Here is a 26,232-nt window from a genome sequence, read left to right as displayed (position 1 = left end):
ACATTACTCTCCAACAGTGAAACGTTAACAGTGTAATCTGGTCGGCCTTTAAAGAGCTTAATCTATGTTTTAAATTTGGTTGTGGAAACAACATGCCCTGCATTCCTATAAGCCCACCTTTTCACAAGAACTCTATTTTCATGGATAGAGCGAGCTATGAGTGTATATTACAAGGAATGTTGTCTTTGAATGTCCCGCAGTGCAGAGATGTATGGCTTTTAGTGTTCAGTCACCTCAAATGAATGATAATGTTGAAGGCAGTCACGTGTGTGTGCATGTGTATGTCAGTGTGCACACACACTGCTCCTGATCAATTATAATGGTGAATATTTATACCTGTCTTGGGCCTCGCCTGGGTCGACTCAGCCTTAAATTAGTATCTGGCGCGCTGTGAAAATATGAACACTGGGGAGACAAAGGCAGGCCCAGGCGTGGTGTCGGCCACCAACCTTCGTAGGTGCTCGCTAACAGCACTTTCCCTGATGAGCCTGTTCAAGAATACAAGGGGGTCGTTGTGTCTGTGCGAGGGTGCATTGAGTACTCACTTCACAGCACTCCCCACAGCATTCGGCGCGGCTATATGGGAGATCTTTACGTGCAGGCCTGTGTTTTTGGCTCTTATTTTTCGGGGACAAATTTGGTGTTACCCGGTGCCTGTGTTACAGAGCAGAAACACCTTTGCATTTTCTTTCACCCCCCCACCCCTCCAATTTCCTCTTTCACCTCTTAAGTGCTTGCCCCTGACCAGGTACAGCTCAGATGGCACCTAGGGCAGTGACACGATTGACCCATTCGTGTACGCTAAGCCGAGAAGCAGCAGGGGGGGAGGGGTTGGGTGGGTGCACACCACTTCGTGCAAAGCAGCAGATTCATTTACACTCGCACGGGTCTATGGCAGCTCGTACCCTCAAACGTCGTGTTCAAGCCTAGTCATCGTCATCATCATCTTGGCCATGATCAATCGACTGCTGGTTGAAGGTTTGTAAATTTGTAAGCGTGCTAATGTAACCTGATTTGGAAAGGGATTTCATCATCATCATCGTCAGCCTTGATACATCTTCTGCTGGAATGAGGAGTTGGTTGATAGTTGGCAAGCTCCGTACAATATCCCTTTTTATCAATTTAATTTCCATCAGTATACAATTTGGATTTACATTTGCTCTAGTACGCTGTGCCATCATAATCAGCCTTGATCTGTCCACTGCTGGATGAAGGCCTCCCCATATCAGACACACCCCGCCTCTAGGCCCATCTGTTCTCGTTTTCAGTTCTGCGAATCAGCCTCCCTTAGTCGTCTTTGTTTTTCCTCTTCTATGCCTATGAATTGTGATGGACAGCACCTTAAGTCCCTTGTAGAAAGGTTTATTTTTATAAATGCAATTCCTAATATCATGCATTGCCTCTAATACCATCATTATTTAACCCACATTTTTTAGGGTAAGCTTAATAATAAATGCATCCATTGCTTTCCAAATAGTTTACTATTGTTCAAAAGTAAGCTGGTTGCTAATACATTTAAATTGTTTAAATTCATAATCAGAGCCAGCTTACCTGCTATTAAATGTGACCTTACCTCCTAAAACCGGCCTAACTGAACCACAGTGAGCTCTTACCTGGCTATAACGGACATTATATCTACCTATGTCTATACATCTCTTCTAAAAGTGGTGCTCTGGTTAACTCGTATCCCACGGCTACCTGGGCAGTGGGCTAATTCACGCCACTCCATTCACGACCACGTGATCAGCGAGCACAGACGTGAATGGCCCCCTTAGTGCGGCCGAGCAAGTGACGCTAATTACGGATGACCACCTATCGCCCGCGTACCGCGCGCGCGTAATTGCCACCGCGGTAATAACCGCCGCCCCAGAGACGTCAAGTGACCTGAAGCTCGGCGATTTCAGGCAGGTCTTTGACACTGGGAGCCGCTCGTGCACAGACGCACGTGCGCACGCAAGTCTATCCCCCCACCCCACGCTCCCCTGTGAGTCACGAAGGGGCAACTATAAAGGACACATTGCTTCTTAGGTCATGCTAGCAGAGTCACTGGAGAGCGTGCATAGCACAATTGGATAAATGCGTCGAGAGAGGGAGGGAGGGAAGTAGGGAGAGGGTATACTTGGCTTTCTAGGTCGGGCAGGGCCACGTCGTGCAGTGAGCGTGGGACACTTGGGTCAACAGCTGTTGACCCATTTACACACTGGGTGTCGGCGGGGCGCTCACTCGCCGAGACAGGCTGCAGGGCTGCCGACACTCTCGCAGGGCAACTCACAACTCTTCACGGCGTTTGCGGCTAATGCCGGAGGAAAGGCGGCAAGCTGCCCGTGCCCGCTTTGCCTGCCGATGCTGAGTGTTCACTTATCGGAGCCCGGAACGACAGCAAAATCAATAACCAAATCTGTAAATGATGAGAAAAAGCCATAATAACTGAATAAAATAAATACAGAGATACCTATTATGTGTATGTACAACCTACGTGGGTTAAGTAGCTATCTGGTTGATTGATTTTAAAAATATATTTGATAAATTATCAAATTGAAGGTCAGATTTTCAAAAGCACTCCAACGTCGTCTCGTGTCATCCTCGTGATTTCAACATTTTATTTTTAATTTTCTTAATCGGTGCGTTGCTACCTGCTACGACATGCGCTAGAAACGTGCTTATCCCCAATCAAACGAAAGGAACGAACTCGGGAGGGTGTGCAACGAAGCATTATTGGGATCACGTTGAGACGCAGAAGGAGCAACGATTGATTATATTGAACAATGTGGAGTTCAACGGCAACTCGGGGCGCCACGGTGGCGAGATGTCGAATGCCTCACCTGCTACACAGGTTCGCGTGGGTTCGATCCCGACACTGACGCCTGTATATTTGGAGTCTGCGTGTCTCTCTCCCTGTGGTCGTGTGGATTTTTCTACGGGCCCTTCGATTTTTTACCTCCACATTTAGATTCAGCATCATGCGTTTAGAGTATTTGTCTGCTATACATGTCCACGTGATCAGCCACTTCGTTGAGCTGTCATTTGTGGCCAGGTCGCTTCTGAAAAAGAGCTACACAGCTCAGTGGGCCTTAGCTTATAAAATAAAATAAAAAGTTTATTCTAGTTATAGATGATCTTAAGTCATTGCAGGATCATGGGAGATGGTTGCACTTTGACGAGTCCTTAATCCAGCAGTGGATCAACCATGATCGTCATAGTGCGTGTCATTGTCCTGGCCTTGCCAAGCGAATGCGGCACTTTCACCACCGACTCAAGGCTGCCAACAGAGATCAGTACTTTCCAAAGTTCGCTTGAGCACATAGACACTTTGACTTTGAACACTGAGAATCTTTATATGTTCGTATCAGTCTGTGATTTTAATCAGTATTGCATGAAGGGTGAACGGCTGGCCAGCCAATGCATACTCTGCCGCTATTTAATTGCACACATGCCGTTCCTTAATTGCTGTAATAATGGGTAACCGTACTGCTATTCCCTAGGTACGGTGCATTAGTTGTAAGGCTATGCTGAATGTCCGGAGTGGATATGGTTATAATGGACGAGGTTGTTGCTTTGCCGTGGCAGTGGTGAATGGTGGAAAATCCCCAGATACACACCCTTATCCCAGCAGTCTGCACAGCCCTCATTGCAGCCCCGATGTCATCCCAGTAATTGTAAATGAGACGATGAAAGGCTTCTTTCTTCAACTCTGCTGGAGAATGAGGGCCATGGCTATGTGTTGTCCATCACCTTAAACAAAACAAAAATCTACGTTGCCAGAACAAAAAAAACGATTGACCATGTAGGCTTTGGTCATTCCACTCGCTGTTTTTATGGAATTTTTTAACCATAAATGCACCCTGCCTTGCAATGGAACTCACAGAGTAGATTCTCCTATGTAGGTTCTCACAGTTGTGCTGTGTTACTCCGCTTATAGAACAAATGTGTTCTCGGTTGGTTACCGATGAGGTTCATGAGCTTCTTTGTGAAGCGAAGAAGCTCCGTGCATGGTCGATGGGGGGGGGGGGGGGCAGAACGTCAGACATCACTCTGGCCACCCACCCCTCGTGCACCGTGCTGGCCTTCATAGGTGCTCACGAACAGTACTTGCCCAAAAAATTATGTCAAGGATATACGGGGGATCTTTGTCTTTGTGTAAACATGGGCACACACGTATTGCACTTGTGCCTGAGAGTGCATGAACAATGCATTTCCCATGGTTATGCATCCTGAAGGCGGCCTTGGTCCAGATTTTACGTTATATGACCACATGTTAATGTGTGCAGGTGCATTCGTAATTATCATTATATTTCATGAGTCACCACGATGCCCCCATTAATTGACAGCATGTGAAAGTCACTGTAATTAAAAATGCACGTGTGTGTGTGTCTCGTATATCAGTGCAGGATGGAGCCTTTAAGTTGAAGCCAGTCTTTACTTTCACTGGTGAAGGGAGGGGGTGTGAGCAATTGTGGCATTTCATATTCTCTTGCCTTGCCTGGGGGCATTTTTTTCGCCCCACTTATCCTGCGTAAGCAACAAATGGCTGGGCTGTCCGGGAGGATTTTGCATGTGTATGGTATGATCTGACGATGTATTTAATTGTACATTTGAAGTACCGGTGAAGACGCTGGACACCCAGGTTGAGGCACACGTATATTTATTTCAGCTTATCGGTACAGGACAACACTAGAGGGGGTAGCGGCCCCCTCACCCGGATAACTGGGGATACCCCCTAGCTAATCTCACCTATCCCCAAGTCCTCCTCTAACGAGCTAGGGGAGGCTAACTGGCCCGACACTGGTGAGTCGGGCTACGGTCTCCGGAGTCCCAGGGTCTAACCCTGGTTCACGGAACCACGCCTCTGGCTCGCTCCTCTGCAGCCCTGACAAGGGCGGCGTCGAGGGGAGTCCAGGGCTCTAGCTAGAGGATCTTCACTCTTCCTCCTTCGTTCCCAGACTGAGCCCCGAGCTCTCTTTGTCCTCCCCCTTTATACCCCCCATCAGGATCACAACCCCCCAGGCTGCCTGATGCGGACGTCGCTGCGGGCACCCCCCCCGTGTACTCCCGTAACTCCGCCCACTGTGTTTGTTACCCATTGGATCGTATGCACTTACAGCCCTCCCGTAACAGCCCTACATCACCCCCCCCATTACAGCTCGCAGCCGTCCCGGCTGCAACAATTCCAAATAAAGGAACAATTACCCCTCGACCCCGTGTGTGCCTCATTTTTTCAACAAAATGCAAATAGCAGAACAACAACAAGAACAACAACCATACCCCCGAAGGGAATGTCCGACGCACCCCCCCCCCCCGCATAAATACGAAATCCGTAAGCACGTATGTACAACTAGCCAGGAACTCCCCCATCACACACAGCACACCCACGACACACAACGCACCCACAACACACACACCGCGCCCACACAACACAACACACTCAGTGTGCAAGGAGCACACCACCGACGCAGCATACAGTAACCATGACACGTGAAGGAAAATAAATAAGAAAAGTTTTTTTTTTCTTTTTCTTCCTGCTGTATATTATAAGAGTCTGCGCATTTTAGCGCGCGTCCTTGCCGCAGGCCCGTCACACGGGGCAACCCCGGACGGCGGACCATCCGGTGGCGGCTGTCCCATTTGAGGTGAGGTCGCGATTGAAGTCGCGCGACTGTCGGCATCACCTGTGGGGGTTCCAGGGCGTGAGCCCGTCATTCCCGGTACACCTGTGGGTGGGACAGCCGGCAACACATCAGGCGAGAGCAGCGACGGACCCTCCGAGTCGGTCGACCCCCCACATGCTTGGCCTCGCGTGCGTGGCGTGGGCCCCCGCACCGCAACAAACGGCTTCAGCCTAGAGGGGTGTACAAACCACCGGCGCCTCCCCCATTGGATTCGAACGCACTGAGGCCTCAAAACCTCAACAACCTCGACGGGGCCCCGCCACGGGCGTACGAGTTTAGAGGAGGTCGCGAGTGGTACCTGGGGACAGTGCAGCCATGCCCTGTCCCCCGGCTTCCACTGCAGCACGTGCGCGCGAGCCAGTCTGAGGCGCTCGTTCGCCTTCTGACGCCTGTCAGAATTTAGCCTCGCCGCATCCCGCGCCTCAGTCAGTTTGTCAAGATTAAATTTAACGTGATCGTCCAATTTAGATTTGCCCAGCGGCACGGGGATCTGCAACTGTGCCCGAACAGGTGGGTCGGGTTCGCGGCCATACATAAGAAAGAAAGGTGAAAACCCCGTCGCAGCATGGGGAGCCAATCTGTATGCCGCTAGAACCCCTTGAATATGTAAGTCCCAATCAGCCTGTGAGTCCGAAACTTGCTGCGACAACATAGACGTGATGGTGCGATGCAGACGCTCGACCATCCCGTCCGTTTGCGGGTGATAGGGGGAGGTTCGAATTTTTTTCGTTCCCAGGAGATCACAGACTTGTTTTAGGAGTTTCCCCGAAAAATTTCTACCCTGGTCGGTCAACAACCGCTCCGGGGCACCTTTGTCCATGACATAACCTTGGACAAAGGCGTCGACGATGGCTGCTGCCGACTGATTCGCCAGGGGCCAGGCCATAGGCCAGCGCGTAAAATATTCGACCCCAGTAAGCAAATATTTATTTCCCCTGGAGGTGGCGGGGAATGGCCCCAGAATATCCAGTGCGACCAGTTCATTTATTCTGGAGACCTGGATGGATTGCAAGGGCGGGTTCGACTCCCGTGCCGGTGGTTTGCGCTGCGCACACTGAGGGCATGCCGCCAACAGATCAGTGACATCCTTTGTCATACCCGGCCAAAAAAAATTCAGCTGGAGCAAGGCGAGTGTTTTCTGGGTACCTAGGTGGAGGAGGCGCTCATGAGCAGCCCACACCACCTTACCTCGTAGGCCAGAAGGGACCACCAGCCGGTGACGCTGGGATTTCCCGTCCCAATGCATAAGCAAGCCCGCATGGGTTTCCCATGCGTCGGCATGACCCGTCACACGCCCCCTCTCCCCGGCGCGACGACGCAACGCGAGGAGGGAGGCATCCTCCAACTGGAGGCGCCCCCATTCATCAACGGGCAATCCAAGCAGGGAATCTCTCCCCTGTTCGGCGATATCAATGGGGACTACCGTTTCATCGTCGGCGGCCGCCGCCAGGACCGGAACCATCATGTCCCCTACTGGCTTGCAACGCCCCGACCCCAGGAGACATGCGCATTCGGAGGCGGTTGGCATCCGTGACAGAGCGTCAGCGTTGGTGTGGCGAACGCCCTTACGATAAGTGGTTTCAAAACTGAAATCCTGGAGGACCTCCAGCCATCGGGACAATTGTCCCGATGGCTGTTGAACCTTCAGGGCGTACTGCAGTGCCGCATGATCTGTGCGGACGGTGAAATGCCGACCGTACAGATATGGGCGATACTGTTGGATGAAATAGACAATTGCCAACAGTTCCCTACGGGTGACACAATATCTTTGCTCCGTTGGAGACAACACCCGACTGCCGTACGCGACCACCCGTTCCACGCCGTCAACCACCTGGGAAAGCACGCCTCCAATACCCGTGTTGCTCGCGTCGGTGTCGAGCAAAAACGGCCTCGAAAAATCTGGGTAAATCAAGGGAGGAGCCTTCACCAGCGCGTCCCGAAGGGAGCAGAAAGCAGCTTCCTCATCCTGACCCCAGTGGAACCGAACCCCTTTAGATGTTAACGCGTGTAGGGGTTTGGCAATCGTTGCAAAATTAGCGACGAAGCGTCGGTAATATGATGCGAAGCCAATAAAACTCCTGACCTCTCCCACCGAGGTGGGAGTCGGCCAGGAGCTGACACACTGCGTTTTGGCGGGATCGGTAGCAATACCCGAGCGCCCTACGATGTGCCCCAAATAACGCACCGACTCGCGTAACAAATGGCATTTTTGGGGCTTAAATTTCAAATTAGCAGCCCGCATCTTTAGGAAAACCGCCCGCAACCTCTGGAGATGTTCATCAAAAGTTTTACCAAAGACAATAACGTCATCCAAATAAATCAGGCACGATTCCCATTGCAATCCAGCCAAAACCAATTCCATCAATCGCTGGAAAGTTGCCGGCGCTGAGTGTAAGCCCATCGGCAACCGGTTGAATTGGAACAGGCCGTGCGGTGTACGGAAAGCAGTTTTAGGCTTAGAATCATCGTCCAGAGGAAGCTGCCAGAATCCCGAAAGTAAATCTAGTGTGGAGAAGAATCGCGCTCCCGCCAAAGCGTCCAGCGATTCGTCCATCCGCGGGAGCGGGTATGCGTCGGCAACCGAAATTTTATTAAGGCGCCGAAAATCAACGCAAAACCGCAACGAGCCGTCCTGCTTTTTAACCAGGACGATCGGCGCTCCCCACGGGCTGGTGGAGGGAGAAATGATGTCGGCGGCTAACATGTCATCAACAGCCGATTTGACATGGTCCTTTTCGGCGGGACTTAACCGAAACGGATTTTGGCGAATTGGCGCGCTGTCACCCGTGTCAATATGGTGACGCAGCAGGTGAGTGCAACCCAAATCATATTTATCACGACTGAAAACGTCGGAAAATTCCCTCAGTAGCGTTCTAAGCTGTTGGCGCTCTGAATTTGTCAGGTCCGTCGATCCCGCACAAAGCGCGTCGATCCACCCTTCATCGCTGTCCGAATGTGGGAGCATCCGGGAAGCAGTGCCAACGTGGTTCGCGACAGGTTCCTCGCAGGGCACTGGCGTCGCGTGAGCGAGCACCGTCCCTTGAGGAACCACCACCGTCTGCGATCCCACATTGAGGACCGCGATGAAAGGGTCCCCGTCCCCTCTTACGACGGTCTGGGCCGGAATCAAATGAGGCCCATTAACCCCGGCCCTAGACGGTCCCAGCAAAACACCCTGATCCCCTATGCCCTTAGCGAAGGGCCTACGAAGTTTCAGAGGCACTAGCATTTGAGCTCCCGGCGGCACACGAACAGTTTTAACGACGAACGCCGGTACCGTCGCGAACGCCGACCGAGCTGCCGCAGGGGATGGCAGGAACGCCATGCGCCGCCCCGATGGAAGCTCAATGCATCCTTGGTCGATCAAAATACGAATGGGCATTTTACCTAAGAAATCCGTCCCCAGCAGGCACGGAACCGCCAGCGAGGAGGAAACAAAAATCGGCCCCGACAATTTGATGTCCCCAATAGAAATTTGCGCTCGAATCTGTCCCATGATGCCGAGAGAGCCCCCGTTAGCGGCATAGAATGGGACGTTAACCGGCAGTAAAGGCCGGCTTTGTACGGGCAGAATATTGTAAATTAATTCCGAAATGATTGTCGCCGATGCCCCCGTATCGACCAAGATGCGTACTTCTACCCCGTCAATGTGTCCGACTACGGCCGACGACCCTGACGACGCGGCTACCACGCGATGGGCCAACACGGACCACTGTTTGGGCTCGATTTGAGTCCCCGCAGTGATCCGCGTTAGCCCCTCGCAACGCGACATCGGCCCCCCGTTTGTTGTGGTGCGAGAGCGTGCAACGGGTAGGTGCTTTGGCCAAACATGTGTGGTGCCGCGACTCGCCGGGTCATGTTGCTGGAGCTTGGGAGGAGGAGGCCCGGCGTCCCGTCGAGCCGTCGTCCCGCGCTGTCGAGGAGAGCGGCACCCCGAGGCGACGTGGCCCCGGACGCCGCAGTTGAAACACCGCGGGAGCCCCGGTGGAGACGACGGGCGGTTGAAACGGCTTGACCCGTCCCGGGCCGACCGTACTTCTTGCGCCTGTTGCCGTCGATGGTCGACGGCGAAGAGCTCCTCCGTCGGAAGGGTGGCTGCAGCCACCGCACGCCCTGCCGATGCCCTGCTGGCTTTCCGCCGCAGGGACAGAAGGTTGGCGTGAAGGAGGCGCGCCGCCTGAAGAGAGGTCATCTCGGCGTCCTCCTGTGCGACGACAGCGATGTCCAGGTCGTCTGCCAGGAGGAGTATTTTCTCCGTGACCATCGCGTCCACGCCATCGTCGTCCATACGGGGAAAAGCCGTCTTAGCCAGCGCTAGGAGGCTCGTCCTGTATGCCAGGGGCGACTCCTTCTCACCCCGCTTGCGCTCGTAGAACCGCTCTCTGCATTCCGCTGAAGGTCCATAGACCCCGGCCAGCAGCTGTAGTGCCTTCGGCAGAGTAGACCGCTTCTCTTTCGGCGCCGATGTGAGGGCGGCGAGCGCGTCTGCGTCGAGGAGCGCCGGCAGCGCGCAGAGGGCTTCATCGTCGGACCACCTTGCCATTTCTTGGTGGGCGATGAAGCGTCGCTGGAAGCCGCCCCAGTCGCCCTCTGCACCAACAAATTCTTTAAGCGGAGGCAGCCGTTGTTGTAGCGCAGCGTTCGCCTTGGACGTCTGTAGGCTGCTATCCCCGGGACTCGGCTGTGCGTCGGCGCGAATGGCAGATGGAATCGCCTGTCGCGGATGTGATGACGCTCCCTCCGCTGGAGATGACGCAGCTGTCCCAGCGAGAGCGGTGTCGGACCCAAGGTTGAGCCCGGCCACGCCCTCCGCAGCTGCCGTGACGATGGCGGGAAATTCAAAGCTTGAGTTTTCAGAAATGGCGGGAAGGCGCTCAGGTTGACGGCTCCCCTCGCCCCGTGGTGGACCACCAGCCCCCAGCCGCGTGATGTTTTCCAGCGTGGCGGCAGCGGCGTACAGTAGCTCCGCCAGTCTCTCGTGAGCCAGCCGTAGCGCGTCTGGCTGCGGCCCCTCTTCATGCCGATGCCCCGGTAGGAACGCGTCGGCCCCCGGCTGCGCCATGTCTTGGTGAGCCGCCTCGGGCTCAACGACTTCAGCAGTGTCCTCCTCCGGTACTCTGGCTCGAGCTGTCTGACGTGTTTCCATGTCCGTAGTACTTCTGACACCAGATGAAGTACCGGTGAAGACGCTGGACACCCAGGTTGAGGCACACGTATATTTATTTCAGCTTATCGGTACAGGACAACACTAGAGGGGGTAGCGGCCCCCTCACCCGGATAACTGGGGATACCCCCTAGCTAATCTCACCTATCCCCAAGTCCTCCTCTAACGAGCTAGGGGAGGCTAACTGGCCCGACACTGGTGAGTCGGGCTACGGTCTCCGGAGTCCCAGGGTCTAACCCTGGTTCACGGAACCACGCCTCTGGCTCGCTCCTCTGCAGCCCTGACAAGGGCGGCGTCGAGGGGAGTCCAGGGCTCTAGCTAGAGGATCTTCACTCTTCCTCCTTCGTTCCCAGACTGAGCCCCGAGCTCTCTTTGTCCTCCCCCTTTATACCCCCCATCAGGATCACAACCCCCCAGGCTGCCTGATGCGGACGTCGCTGCGGGCACCCCCCCCGTGTACTCCCGTAACTCCGCCCACTGTGTTTGTTACCCATTGGATCGTATGCACTTACAGCCCTCCCGTAACAGCCCTACACATTTACCATTCATCATTGACCAGCATGGCGAAGTGTGGAGCAAATATCCCAGATGATCTGCATGGCGCGGGGAAAGTTCTCTCCCAGCAGTGGATTGCGCTCTGCTGTGCTGTATCAATGGCTGCAAATGCACCACGAGCCCTGGACAAATATGAATCATTCCAAGTTCCCATGGTGGAGGCCAGTCTGTCCATCATAAAACTCTTACTTTTGCACGAAGTATTTCTGACCTCAATGTCTCTAAGCGAGTATAGTCCAAGCCAACCCTCTGCCTTTGACTCTCACTGGCTACTGGGCAATTACATCTGTGTATGTTGAACTTATTTGGTCCAGTACGTGACCCACCATGCTAATTGGACATGCCGGGGGAAGGACAACAAACTGAGCACAAAAAACTGTTCTGAAGAAATGAGTTTTCAATCTGGATTCAAAAGTGCATAGCTTCAGTGGCTTCCAAATATCGGAAGGAAGAGCTTTCCAGATGGTTGCATAAGCACTTGCGGTGACCGTTTTTGTTCGATAGCCAGCCAAAGAGCCACTGCTGCTGCTGCTGCTACGAGGCTGATCGGAGTTCACGTGATGGTTTATGCTCCTTGACGAGAACAGCGAGGTATTGTGGTTCATTCGTTGCCAAGGACTTTATTGTGTGTGACGAGTGCAACATTATATAAAATATATATACTATACTCTTTGGTTTTTTCGGTAAAGTCACGTAGGTAAAAAATAAAATAAATAAAAAATGAAAACAACTAAAAAATTTAAAATGAAAACAAGTAAATTTAAAATAAAAACAACTAAATTTAGTTGAAAACAACTAAATTTAGTTGTTTTCATTTTTAATTCATTACATTTTTTAGTTGTTTTCATTTTTAATTTATTTTATTTTTTACCTACGTGACTTTACAGAAAAAAGCAAAGAGTATGGATCTTTGCAGTCACGAAAACTTCTAATCTAGAATACATATATACTGTACACGTACATGTCCTCTTCTGTACGAATATGTCATTCACTCAGCTGACCAATAGGAATGAGCACGAACCAATGCTCGTAATGATTCGGTATACTCGCGAATCCAGCTGACCATTACGAACCGAATTAACACAAACAAAAAACCGTCGAAATTGAATCGAGGACGTTGGCAGACATGAGCCTCATTCGTGACTGATGGCATGCGAACGGACATTCGTACGAACAGAAGGGGGGGGGGGGAAGGAAACATAATATAAATCCACATCCACTCGGGCTGTAGACACCAGGACGCCGCCGTTGCACAACCCCAGTCCACCGCGCTCACCTTCACAGGACCTCAGGTTGGCGGAGAGCTTGTGACCAAGTCCGCACTTGCAGATGAAGCTCCCAATGGTGTTGCAGCAGGACTCTTGACATCCGCCGTTGTCGAGCTCACATTCGTTCAAATCTGCACAACACATGGAGGGGGGGGGGGCAAGAGAGGGAGGGGGGGAATTGAGAATTAATCCTCGCGTGCAATTAGTTTACTTTACTTTATTTTATCCTTACCATCAATACCGTATTTGTTTTCTTTATCCATATGCTTTAGCAGCAGCATATGTGTAATTGGCTCAAGTCAAACCGAGTTAGAGAGAATACATTCCCAGCTTAATATATTGTTTTTATTTCTCAGCTGAAAGAGCCAGATTTTCTCCCCCCCACCCCCCATCCGCTTACACAATATAGGGGTCGTGTCAGGTCAGAACTAACATGTCATAAGTGAATGCTTTGCTCTGTTTCAAGGCCAGCATTAATTTTTCTTCAATTGCTGTTTGTTTGGGACCAAATTACCATCGCTTGCAAGTCATCTGCCTGCGAGTGAAAAGTTCGGTGCATGCCGAGGAAGCCGCAATAATCTCCCTTCTGGAAGGAAGGGCCTGGTATTTTTCAAGCGACATTCTCTGAGGTTCTTGGTTTATTTTATTGTGATTACTGCCAATTGCTGCGAGCCCGGGCAATCTCCAGTGCCAAAAAGATTGGTTGATTGCGTGCAAACGAAGTGCCTTTTGGCTCTCTGCAATAATATGTAAAAGAAGAAATTGTATATTTAATGCTGGGCCATATACGTGGCCAGAAAATGCACATGCACAGATGACAGATGTTTTTTTTTGTATATGTGTGTGTGTGTGTGCACTCACACAAGATAAAAAAGAGCATGTTTTATTTTTTTTAATATTGTTTCAACCTTGCTCTTTGTTGGCAATAGTCGATCAGTAATTCTTTATTCGCCAATATCGAGCGTAAACTACATCAGATTTAGTGCACCGCATTCCATTTCGACCCCAGGAGTGCTGCATTAGCTGGCAGCAGCTGTAAACTCCCACAATGTCTCAAAACAAAACGTCCCTGCGCTCTACCTTTGGATGAAATGATGGGGAAAAAGGAGTTATATAATGCACACGCCGCGAAGTGTGGTTCTTCTGATTTTCATATTAACAAGTCGGCTTTTGCTCCCAATATTATCCATAATAGAGGTTTTTGTGTTAGATTTCATAAATATAAATGTGCCGTTAAACCCGCCACGAGCCGACACAGCCAATTATAGTTGGTTTGTCAGATAAAGCACGTCTTGTTTACGTGACGAACCTTACTAATTCGCAGTGTCGGGTCGTGGCGGGTTTAACGGCACATTTATACGTTCGCGATCTAACCCAAAAACCTCGATGGATAACTTTCTTATGATATGATGTGCTATGAAGTAGGACCATTGCCTGAAACGTCAACGATTGTTTCATGCTTCGAAGGCCCCAGTGTTGTTGACGAGTGTGTCGTGGATTTTTGTTGTTCATTGTGCTTGTGCACCACTGCCAACGCAGCTGCACCAACACAATTTGTTTCTATGTCTACATTAGGGCTGTTAAAATTACTGCTAACATTGCATTACCACTAACAATAGGAAAAAAACAACGGCTACTGGTTTGCCACGCATAGAAATGTCTGCCGGTAAATGTAAAAAATGTAATTTTTTCAACTGACAAATTCGCACAAATATGGCACTCGTTGTATGGGTTCTCCTGGAACCTGGAACTGACTCTTAAACGATCAGAGGTTTTCTTGTCATCGTTTCACAACCATATAATTGTTTTTATATATACTGTATACACAATTAATCGTGCATTAGTTCGGGCTAAATATCCTAGAACAACACCCTTCATAATTTGTTTTGTTAAGGTACAACGGTTTGGATAAACAGGGTGCGGTAGTTTACCAATTGCAATGATGCTACGTATACTGGGCAAAGGGAACATTTGCTGTACTTTCTTACGTAAATGTGTGATGTAGATGACGAGTGTAATGAGAGCATGCATTCTCTTAAATACACATTCTATCAGCAAACATGTGTTCGATCTGTTCACGAATATTGGAATAAACATGGGAAGATAATCTGCCAATCGCAATAATTCTACGTATATTATTCTACAGGAAGTTTTGTTGAGATTCTTTCTCATGCGTGTGGAGTGTTGATGCAGAGTGTTACGGACAAGAGTTTGCATCCTAAATTGCAAACGTTACCTCGCACAAATGTAAAGAAACAACGCGGCACAATCATTCATTCCTCTTTTAAATACTCGTCGTTGAATTTCGATTTAAAGCTTTCGTGACTGCAGGGATTCATCTTCTTGGTTCTTTCGGTAAAGTCACGTAGAAGGGAAATAATAAAATAATACAAATAAAACATAATAAAATAATTCTCACGACGTTTCGGCCACAACGCAAGCAGCCGTCCTCAGGTGAAGAACAGGTCTGTCGGAAAGACAGCGTCTGAAGTCGTTGCTTTCACTTGTTTACAGCGCTATCAAAGTTTACCAATAGATGGCACTGCGTGGCCGTAATGCGACGAGGAATGTGCGTCGCGTAGCCACAACATACAATTGTTTTTGATATCCTCAAGCAGTTTCCTAAAACCACAGGCGTCGACAGTGTGAACATCGCATGGAGGCGAGGGAGATGTTCTGCTCAATGACCGTCTCATGAGCGTGCGTTGTTGCGCTTTCTGAGCTCAAGAGATCGCAGTCTGCCTAATGGGGAAAACAAAACTGCGTTAAGTCGAATCAATTCTTGTGAAGACGAAAAAAATACCTCCCCAGCCATATGGCTCACTGAATACATTACAACAAAACGTATCTCCTCCGTAGCCCTATCAACCGTGACTCCTGTAGAGGCCGTGAAAACTCCATTATCCATGCCCCCTATTCTTCATATGAAACCACGCTTATCCGTCATTTTCCCCACGACCGCATTGTGACAGGCCTGTATGCACGTATGTATGTTGAACTTCTTTCGCGCCATACGTAACCAACCGTGCTAATCGGAGGTGTCTGGAAGGACAACAAATACGACTTCCTATCGTTTACATTTTTTTTATGGGGAGAATTAGTGGTTCACTGTCAAATCCATCCAGTTCTCAATGGTTATCCGCATTTGTTCTTTTGCAGCAATTGGAGTCAAACTCTTAGGTTTTTTTCGGTAAAGTCACGTAGGTAAAAATAAATAAATAAAAATTGTACCTTAGTGACTTTACCGAAAAAACCTAAGAGTATGAATCCTTGCAGTCACGAAAGTTTCAAATCTAGTATTGGAGTCAATTTTCAGATAACATCGCTGATAATGTGATCGTGTGATATTCATCCCACACATCACTGCGGGAAGGAGGAATTTTACCGTATATTTACATCCGGGCCGTTTGTGTAAATTACAGTCAAACCCTTGATTACCACAGCCATCAGGCATATCCGCACACTTCCACAATGCAATGAGTGGGCCCTCTCAGTGTTATCCATTCCGGTTCAGATTTGAATAGATAATGCTAGCCTGTAAATGCGTAATTTAGTCAATCAAATGCCAGAGAGCTGGTGGTTTGTACAGCAGGATTTAGTGATTTTTTTCCCCCAAGGCTTATGTGCCCACAGTGATACTTTGTGGCGATAGTAATGGCATCTGTGGATTGTGTGCATGTCATTGCACTCATTATCAATAATAATAACGTACTTTAAGGGTTATTAGCTGGGATGTGGTGCACGGCTCAATTTTTACCAATGCTAACATGAAAATTGCTATAATTTCCCTAATAGCTGTGACCTCTCTGCATTGTAAAAATGGAATGAATGTCAAACTTGAATATTTTAATTGCCGCTGATCTTTTTCAAAGCATTGTCTCAAGCCGGCGTTATAACTGTTGAACAATCACCACCTTGATGTTTTTTTTTAATCTCTGCTGTGTGTTCACGTGTGTCACTATGCATGTACCTGCACTCAAGCAAGGCCCAGCGAAAGGACATCTTGAAAGTGTAACATTAGTTAAATAGGTCAATAATACACTGACTCATGTCTTTGAGGAGCATTTTACAAGAATGTTATTACGGTATCAAAAATATACGAATTAAAAGTCGACCCAGATGGCTGGAAGAAACGTCTTGTGAGAAAAGAGGATAAAACCCACAGCCAGATGACAATGGTGAACAGGGAAACACTGGGGCTGTGTAGACTGAGTGGCAGGGCCTAGAGAGAGGTCCTTCGAAGCAGTGTTCTGTTATTAACCTTTTCCCGTTCTGAGAGGTCTGAAAGTTGCAGGTTGGTGGGTGTCCCATTCACCGCTGAATCTCGGAACGCACAAGCGGTTCAGCCTTAGTTTTATTTAGTGAGGCGTAGCGCCGTTGTTTTTTTAAAGGCATTGTACTCACCCCAAAGAACTGTAGCGACACGACCACACTCTACGATAGCTGGCGCCAAACTATGCCACGCCCTGCCGCATGCGATGACGTACACGTACATCGGCGTCATCGGAACAGAATTGAAAAAAAATAACTGATAACCTCCCATGTCACACACATCTACCACACCCAGTCTCCATGCAAATATAATATGATCCGGGATATCAATAGACCTATATTGCATGACTGTATTATTAGTATAACGCAAAAGATGAGGATTACATCAGTTTAACAAGTAGGTTTTTGAGACCTATATTATTCATGATAAAGGTTTTTGAATTAGATCCCTTAAATATGTGTCGTAAACCCCATTATCACCCGACACAGCCAATTAGTAAGGTTTGTCACTTAAACAAAACGTACCAATTAGATACTAGTTCAACACACCGGTCGCTTGAGAGTATCTCCACAACATTTACAATTTGCGTACGAAGAGCGATTTCCAAATAGCAATTGGTTGCAGTCATACAATCCATGAATTGACCTTTCGTACATGCACATTTATTACAACTTTGATGTCATGCCTAGCCATATGTTTGTGAGCACAGAGCAATATGATACGTCTGTAATGCCCGGAATTGAATTATTCTTTATAACTGAACATGTGTAATTTCCTGAATTGTTTGGCGGTTAACAAAACAGTTTTCTGCAGTTTAACAAATGCATGTCATTCGTCTTCATTGTTTGCTTTACCATAAACAGTTGATACATTGCAGGATTGAGAGAGGGTGGCGACGGTTTGGCGAGGCCTTCATCGATTGGTGGATTGACCGTGGCCGATGATATTGACGACGACATAGCATGCAACACATTCTGTCACTGTAACGAGATATGTGGTTCCAGGATTGGCCTCATCAGCCACCTGCTTACTCACACACGGTGACCCTCATCGCTGTCCATGGCCGATCATCACATTCGATCTTGAGGAATCCTAGATGATGATGAGTATACAGTTCACTGCTATAATGCTGGTCTGGATAATACAGTATTGCAATTATTAAGGAATGCCAATCCAACCAGACAGGGCCTCTTTACTCACTACACAAAGTGACTTTACCGAAAGATTCAAAGAATATGAATCCCTGCAGTCACGAAAGCTTTAAGTCAAGATTTAAGATTGGAGTTGTGCGCATATTCATTGCCCGTTGAGCAACTGACATGAATTCCATATTCCTAAAACGGGGTTCAACCTATTCAGGCTGAAATCAAATGTCGAATCATAGTGATGGAACGACATCCATTGCATTATCCACCACTATACACCTCCACCGGATACCACCGTCCAATCACCACACTGCGGTGTAATGCTAGTTCATCTCTAATCACCGCCTCATTGCTTCAACACGTGATCGTAATTTGCAGAGTCCTCATGCAGAGCTTTACATTTCCAACAGCTGTGATACTGCTGGAGTGAAACTGCGCGCGTGACCACGTGCTCCTGCTTTAACACTGAGGGCACCGTGCAGATTTGCAATTCCAGGTGCTAAGATCGTAATGTCATGAGCTGTCAATGTCCACGGAGCAGGTTGGAATTGTTCTGCCATATGGCGTATTGTACACCGACAGACAGGTTGGAGGACAGGAGGTATGGGCACGAGGCATGCGTAACGCTATTGCAATTAGTCCGTTGAAACTGAACGTACATCAGACTGACCTGCATTAAGATGAATTTGTAATGCTGGCGTGAGAGGGAGAATGGCGTTCCGTGAATGCAGACAGGCTGAGTGTAATCCTGTGTTCACTGGGCATGCTCCTAAAAGCTTGCAATGCTGCATTGTATTGTGTTGCCTCCCACGTTTATCAGTTTGAATGGCTGGGCGTGTATGTATGTATGCATGTTGAACTTCTTTATATGGTGCCGAATTGTGATGTTGTTTCAGGGATATTGTGGGTAGATGCACACAATCCTTGGTTAGCCACCTACATTATGATCAGTGACATTGCCAGTAAAAAATACACAAATGTACACTTCATAGAAGAAATATATTTTGGTGAATAAATAGATGCCATTTTCTGCAGTCCTTTGAAACCAAGTATGGGTCGCCTAGGATTAAAACAACAAGGTCATACCCACACTTGATTTCGGAGGCATCAGAATAATTCCACCAGCGCACTAACACAAATGCAGGATGCCGATATCAATCTCGTTCCAGTCTCATGCCAGCCTCGGGATTCAATGGTGGGTGGAGAAGCTCACCCAGGCTCCCTTACACTGGGCATGATTAAATGCTTTTATTCTCATGGCTACGATTTTAGTTCAATTGTGCGTCCTCAATTTAATACTGTAATGGTTGCGCGTGTTTTTTTTCTATGTAATGGTCAAAGAAAGCCACACACAGCATTCGTGGGACGTTATTTTTGGGTTTCACAATGAACCATCTGCCTTTGAATACAAATTCAGCCTCGAGGAGAAGAGGAGAAGGATACACGGCCACAACAAACACCCACACGTAATTCACATGAGCTATGCATTTTGTCCCCCCCCCTTTACTTTCAAACCGGTGACTCGCTTTAAAGATGCTGCCGCAAGTTAATGGTGAGCACAATGGACTTGCAATCCATGGGTTGCCGGTTCGATCTTCCAGCAAGGCAGTTGAAACAATGGGCAAGTTTCTTAAATCCTCGACGGAATGTTTCCACCGCATGCAGATGGCATGCAGATCGCATGTGGTGGGCTAAATCGTGGATGCCCTCTCCTCTCTTCCTCTAGAGGGGCTGTCTCGAGCTCCTTTTGTGGAGGTCCTTCTGCCAGCATTTGCTGCACCTTTTTCATTTTTCTCTTGTCTCCGTGTTGTTGGTCTCTCACGTTTCCCGTGTTATGTTCATGGTCCATCTTTAAAATGATCATAAATCTCGCAGGATTTTCCACGCACATTTATTTCCACTATAATTATTGCACGGTTTTGCCGGTATGTAATAATGAATAAATCACGGCCATGGTTCGATTAATTAATGAATAATGAAACATTATATTAGTTGTTGACAGTGCCCCTTTCCGCCGCGGTGTCTCATGAGTGCTTACATGTGATACGTGACTTACATTTCAAATATTTGAAAGGGTACCCCCAGCCACAGCTGTCCCTGTGTGGCACAAGGTGAATGTAGAGCCTATGGCGTGGCTGCATGGTTTACGCGAAACAATCGCATATTGTATATCAATACACATAATTGATTATTGCAAGTACGATTCATTGCACGTATAGTTGAGTGTGAAAATCGACCTTGCAAGCCCATCGTGCCTACTATTTCAACCCGATATCCTCATCCCTCTGTCAATGCAGACAGTGAAAAAATAGCTCCAGCACTCTTGAGGATAGAAAGAGGAATCTGCACAATTCGTTTTTGGAGAATGCAGTCTGTGTTTGTGTGTGGTCTCTGTGCATGCGTGTGTGTGGATGTGTGCGTGTGTTTGTGTGTGGGGAGCGGTGGGGTAGTGGTTAGCATACGGCACTTCGAACCCAGGGACCTGAGTTCGAATTCCGCTGATGGGCAACACCGGTGACTATTATTTGAACCGGTCCTCGGCCTCCCTTAGGTTGACTCAGCCTCAAATGAGTACCCAGTACAGTGTGTAGACATCGCCACTGGGGAGACAAAGGCGGCCGGACGTGGTGCTGGCCACCCACCCCCTCGCGTGCCGTGCCGGTCTTCATAGGTGCTCCCTAACAGCACTTGACGCAACAGCCTGTTAAGGCTAAACGGGGGGTCTTTGTCGTTGTGCATGCGTCTACACAATCCAAGATCCACACTGTCGAAGCGTCAATTGCATATGTCTGTAATGTAATGCACACTTTATGTTTCTCTAACGTTTCTTGAGTCGCGTGATCGTATTTAATGTTTCTTTCTCTGCAGAGACGTAAATATTGTGCAATGTTGCTTAAAAAAATAAAACAGCGTATGAAAAATGCTCTTAAAACGCTGCTGTTTCATCAATACAAGTAATATGTTAAAAATTAAATGAAGGGATGAGATGAAGCGGAGGAGTTACTGTAACCCAGTATTTTAAACATACAATAATGTATTAGTCTTAAAACCACCAGGAAATGGGGAAGCGTAGCCTGTTGGAAACTTTTGCGCTTCACTTTGAAGTGAAATTGCTTGGCGGCAGACACCGCCTGCATAGCAGCCCACTCACAAATTGCACAAAGGCATCTTTTCAAATTGAGCACTGTGGAGTTACTTTCGGCTTGGAAAAAAAGAGAGTATGTTTTGCTCAGAAGACCTCAGTCAAACGAATTTACTTTTGTAAATCGCGCGGTTGAGTAAAATCTGGAATTAATAACATTGCCGATTCGTTGGCGTGATTTCATTTTTGTTTTAACAATCAGGATTTTCTACACTCATCTTTACACCTTGTGGACAGTCATTATTTGGTCTACTCTTCCATGGTGGCCAGATGTCTCTGGTGAGATGGGAGTACTCACACTTGACCCTGCCACACTTAGCCTGTCGATTGATTAACGGGAGTGTACCAATTTACATGGCTGGGTGGAGAGGATGGAGGAGAAGGATTAATTAAGTGACTAAATCTCAGAGGTGAAGATGCCGATGTATGTGTGTACGTTGAACTTCTTTCGCATCGTACGTAGCCAAACGTGCGAATCGGAGGTGCGGGGGAAGGACAACGAAATAAACACAAAACTCTGTTGTAAAGAAATTCTTTTCAGTCGAGATTGTATCTTATCTGTAGCACGAGTGTCTTATGCACATCACTGGACTGTAAGCGATGGCATTGCCTTGTGGATAGAGGCCTTCATCCAGCAGTGGATGGACAATGACTGCTGCTTACGATACCGATGTGCAAGCCCTTTAAACGGGTCTCTTTTGCTCACACAATCGCTCGTTCCAGCATTTGGTTCTTGTTTGAAACGTAATCTGGAAGATTCGAACTGTGTTTTGGTCGAGGAACGTGAAATGCCATCATGCAGGTAAACATTTCTTCGGCATGTGAGCATCACACAGCGGTGTGTTGTGTTCCTCGTTTGTTTGTGGATTGTTTATCGCTTCATCAATGTGGGACGCTCTCCAAAGGAGTCATGTTAGGGAGAGGGGGGGTAGTCATTGATGGGTGCTTTGTGACATTTCTGGCTTTGTGTTTTGTACATTTTTAACACCTGCCCTATATTTCGATTTAAAGCTTTCGTGACTGCAGGGATTCATCTTCTTGGTTCTTTCGGTAAAGTCACGTAGAAGGGAAGTAATAAAATAATAAAAATAAAACATAATAAAACAATTCTCACGACGTTTCGGCCACAACGCAAGCAGCCATCCTCAGGCGAAGAATGAAACACCCCAAGCTTGGAGCGTATATTTAAGCTGGGTTAGAGGGGGGGGAGGTGGGAAGAAGAGCGCCTAAACAAAATAATTTGCATATCAAGAGGAATTCAGCATATGGAAAATGCGTAGGAGGTGGGCGGGGGGGGGTTCCAAATCAATACTATGCCCGTGCATTATGCAGGATTAGCAGCATCAAAGGGGGGGGGGGGAAGGGGGGGAGCATTAACAAAGGAAAGGAATGTTAATAGTATGTAGCTGTAGTTACTAAACAACCACGTAAAAAAACTACAGTATAAACTGCATGACAACCTAAAGTATAAACTACATAGCATCATCAGTAAACTTACTATACTCTACAATAAGCTGAGTTACTAACAGTAAGTAATACATGAAAAATTCTACGTTGTAAAAAATTATATAATATGCTTCCATCTAAACTTTATTCTCTTACATCACACGCGTCTATACCGTACTATATACTTCCATAGGCAAAACCAACATTAAATTACATACTGTATTGCTATAAACCACCCTATACCTTATACATTTTTAATATAACACTATGTATTATTCTACCCACCCTAATGTGTATCAAAATGGTTTATTACGTCCTTCCAGTGATTGCTAAGCCAGAATCCATCTTCTCGGTTAAAATTGTCTCTGTGTTTGTAAATGTGGATCGCCTCATGTACGAATCTCTCATGATAGCCAGATGGCTTGCAGAGAACCTCTGTCTTGGAAAAGTCAATGTCATGTGAGCCCACTGAGTTGTAACAGTGATCTGCCACGGCTGAGGTGTTTGTCCTACAGTGTTTCAGGTCAGCTTTATGTTCACGGATGCGGTCCGAGACATGTCGTTTGGTTTCCCCAATGTAACTGCTACCACAGAGGCAACTTAGTTTGTAGACACCAGGGTACTGTATGTCTGGAACCACATCTTTTACAGACGGTACCAGATCACGGATTTTATGTACTGTGTTGAATCGGACCTGGATCTTGTGTTTAATCAGGATTTTGGAGATCTTTTTTGTGGCCCCAGCAATGTAGGGTAAGGTGATGGTCTTGAAAGGCTCCTCAACAGGATCTTTCTTGGTGGTTGGAGTGATGGCTTTGCGGATTGTGTAGTCGGAGTAACCATTAGCCTTAAGAGCTTGGCGTACGAGACCTGATGGTTCAATGAGCCACTCTGTCTACAGGAAAGCCACCCACACGGATGCTTATCTAAAACCGGATTCCCACCACCATCCATCCCAGAAGAATTCTCTCATCAAGACTCTATATCATAGAGCCCAATGCATCTCCGACCATGAACACATTTCCAGTGAACTCAAACACGTACGCCAAGCTCTTAAGGCTAATGGTTACTCCGACTACACAATCCGCAAAGCCATCACTCCAACCACCAAGAAAGATCCTGTTGAGGAGCCTTTCAAGACCATCACCTTACCCTACATTGCTGGGGTCACAAAAAAGATCTCCAAAATCCTGATTAAACACAAGATCCAGGTCCGATTCAACACAGTACATAAAATCCGTGATCTGGTACCGTCTGTAAAAGATGTGGTTCCAGACATACAGTACCCTGGTGTCTACAAACTAAGTTGCCTCTGTGGTAGCAGTTACATTGGGGAAACCAAACGACATGTCTCGGACCGCATCCGTGAACATAAAGCTGACCTGAAACACTGTAGGACAAACACCTCAGCCGTGGCAGATCACTGTTACAACTCAGTGGGCTCACATGACATTGACTTCTCCAAGACAGAGGTTCTCTGCAAACCATCTGGCTATCATGAGAGATTCGTACATGAGGCGATCCACATTTACAAACACAGAGACAATTTTAACCGAGAAGATGGATTCTGGCTTAGCAATCACTGGAAGGACGTAATAAACCATTTTGATACACATTAGGGTGGGTAGAATAATACATAGTGTTATATTAAAAATGTATAAGGTATAGGGTGGTTTATAGCAATACAGTATGTAATTTAATGTTGGTTTTGCCTATGGAAGTATATAGTACGGTATAGACGCGTGTGATGTAAGAGAATAAAGTTTAGATGGAAGCATATTATATAATTTTTTACAACGTAGAATTTTTCATGTATTACTTACTGTTAGTAACTCAGCTTATTGTAGAGTATAGTAAGTTTACTGATGATGCTATGTAGTTTATACTTTAGGTTGTCATGCAGTTTATACTGTAGTTTTTTTTTTACGTGGTTGTTTAGTAACTACAGCTACATACTATTAACATTCCTTTCCTTTGTTAATGCTCCCCCCCTTCCCCCCCCCCCTTTGATGCTGCTAATCCTGCATAATGCACGGGCATAGTATTGATTTGGAACCCCCCCCCGCCCACCTCCTACGCATTTTCCATATGCTGAATTCCTCTTGATATGCAAATTATTTTGTTTAGGCGCTCTTCTTCCCACCTCCCCCCCCTCTAACCCAGCTTAAATATACGCTCCAAGCTTGGGGTGTTTCATTCTTCGCCTGAGGATGGCTGCTTGCGTTGTGGCCGAAACGTCGTGAGAATTGTTTTATTATGTTTTATTTTTATTATTTTATTACTTCCCTTCTACGTGACTTTACCGAAAGAACCAAGAAGATGACCTGCCCTATAATTGAGCACCTGCTGGGTAGCAGTGCATGAACTATATTTGCCTTTTGTCCATTTAGCACCTAAAACAGAATTGGTAGTCGTCTGAACGGGAGGTCCGTGTTGAAAGGTTTTAAATAAACCTGTGTAACCCCTAGCTCCCTTGACCACTCAAGCAGTATATCCAAGGATTAAGTATTTAAGGATACTTTTCATGAACCAAATAATGCTTGCCATATTTGTACTATTTTATTACCATCGCATAGTCCCACAGCAATAAATATGTTTTATATCCTATAAGATTGCATGAAAGTATTTTTTGGATATATGTTAGCATAGTGCGGTGGCATGTGGGTTTGTAACTCAACAACAGAATACGCATGAATCTTGACTTAAGCTTTCGTGACTGCAGGAATTCATATTCTTTGAGTCTTTCGGTAAAGTCACGTAGAAAGGTTCAAAGAAAATAACGAAAATGACAAAAAAAACTACGACGTTACGATCACAACACAAGCGATCATCACCTGACGATCGTCACCTGATGACACTCGCTTGTGTTGTGATCGAAATGTCGTAGTTTTTTTTATTTTCTTTGAACCCATCTACGTGACCTTACTGAAAGACCCAAATAATATGAATTCGCATACTCGAACAGTGAAACAGGAAGCCAGATCGAAATGACGCAGACATCTGATATAATTAAAGAAGGATATTTGGTGGTTGTCTTACACGTTTGGTGAACGTTTACCTTGGCCTACTCTTTCATGCTGGCCAGACTTCTCGGCAGGGGTGGGGTACCCACACTTTACCCCATCGTATAATAACCCGCTGATGGACTCATTGTGGTTGTACCCATTATACCACTGGGTGGACAGACGTGGACGGATGGGATTTAAGAAACCCTCCCATTGTTTCAGCTGCCATTATCGATTTAAATTAATTAAACATGTGAGTGCGATTTTAATAAAAACAGGTATTTCGCAGGACTGTATTATATACTTGGTACGGATGAACAGGAAGGGTGAGTGGGATCATCTTGTGGATACATCGACTATGTTGGAGTGTTGAGGAACAGATTCACATAATAGAGGTCTTGGAGGAGATCATAAAAGTGTCTGGCACATGGAGATGGGGATCCAGAGCATGTGGATGAGGTGGCTGTTGTGAAGATGTGTCGACTCAGTCTCAAATGAGCGCCTGGTGCGATGTGTCAAAATCACCAATGGGGAGACAAAGGCGGCCAGGCGTGGTCCTGGCCACTCA

General features: G+C 47.4%; 1 protein-coding gene across 1 annotated transcript in view; it reads right to left on the bottom strand.

Annotated features, from left to right (window-relative positions):
- The window catches only part of MEGF6 (multiple EGF like domains 6), a 276,261-nt gene that overhangs the window by 97,110 nt on the left and 152,919 nt on the right, over positions 1-26,232 (bottom strand). Inside the window, exon 5 of the mRNA XM_078873191.1 lies at positions 12,662-12,784. Coding sequence (XP_078729317.1) covers positions 12,662-12,784 — 123 coding nt within the window. The remainder of the gene's footprint in view (positions 1-12,661; positions 12,785-26,232) is intronic.

This window comes from Lampetra fluviatilis, chromosome 36 (genome assembly GCF_964198595.1).
Source record: "Lampetra fluviatilis chromosome 36, kcLamFluv1.1, whole genome shotgun sequence".
Classification (NCBI taxonomy): domain Eukaryota; kingdom Metazoa; phylum Chordata; class Hyperoartia; order Petromyzontiformes; family Petromyzontidae; genus Lampetra; species Lampetra fluviatilis.
Note: the sequence above shows the minus strand (reverse complement) of the source record. Positions and strands in the feature narration are given on the sequence as shown.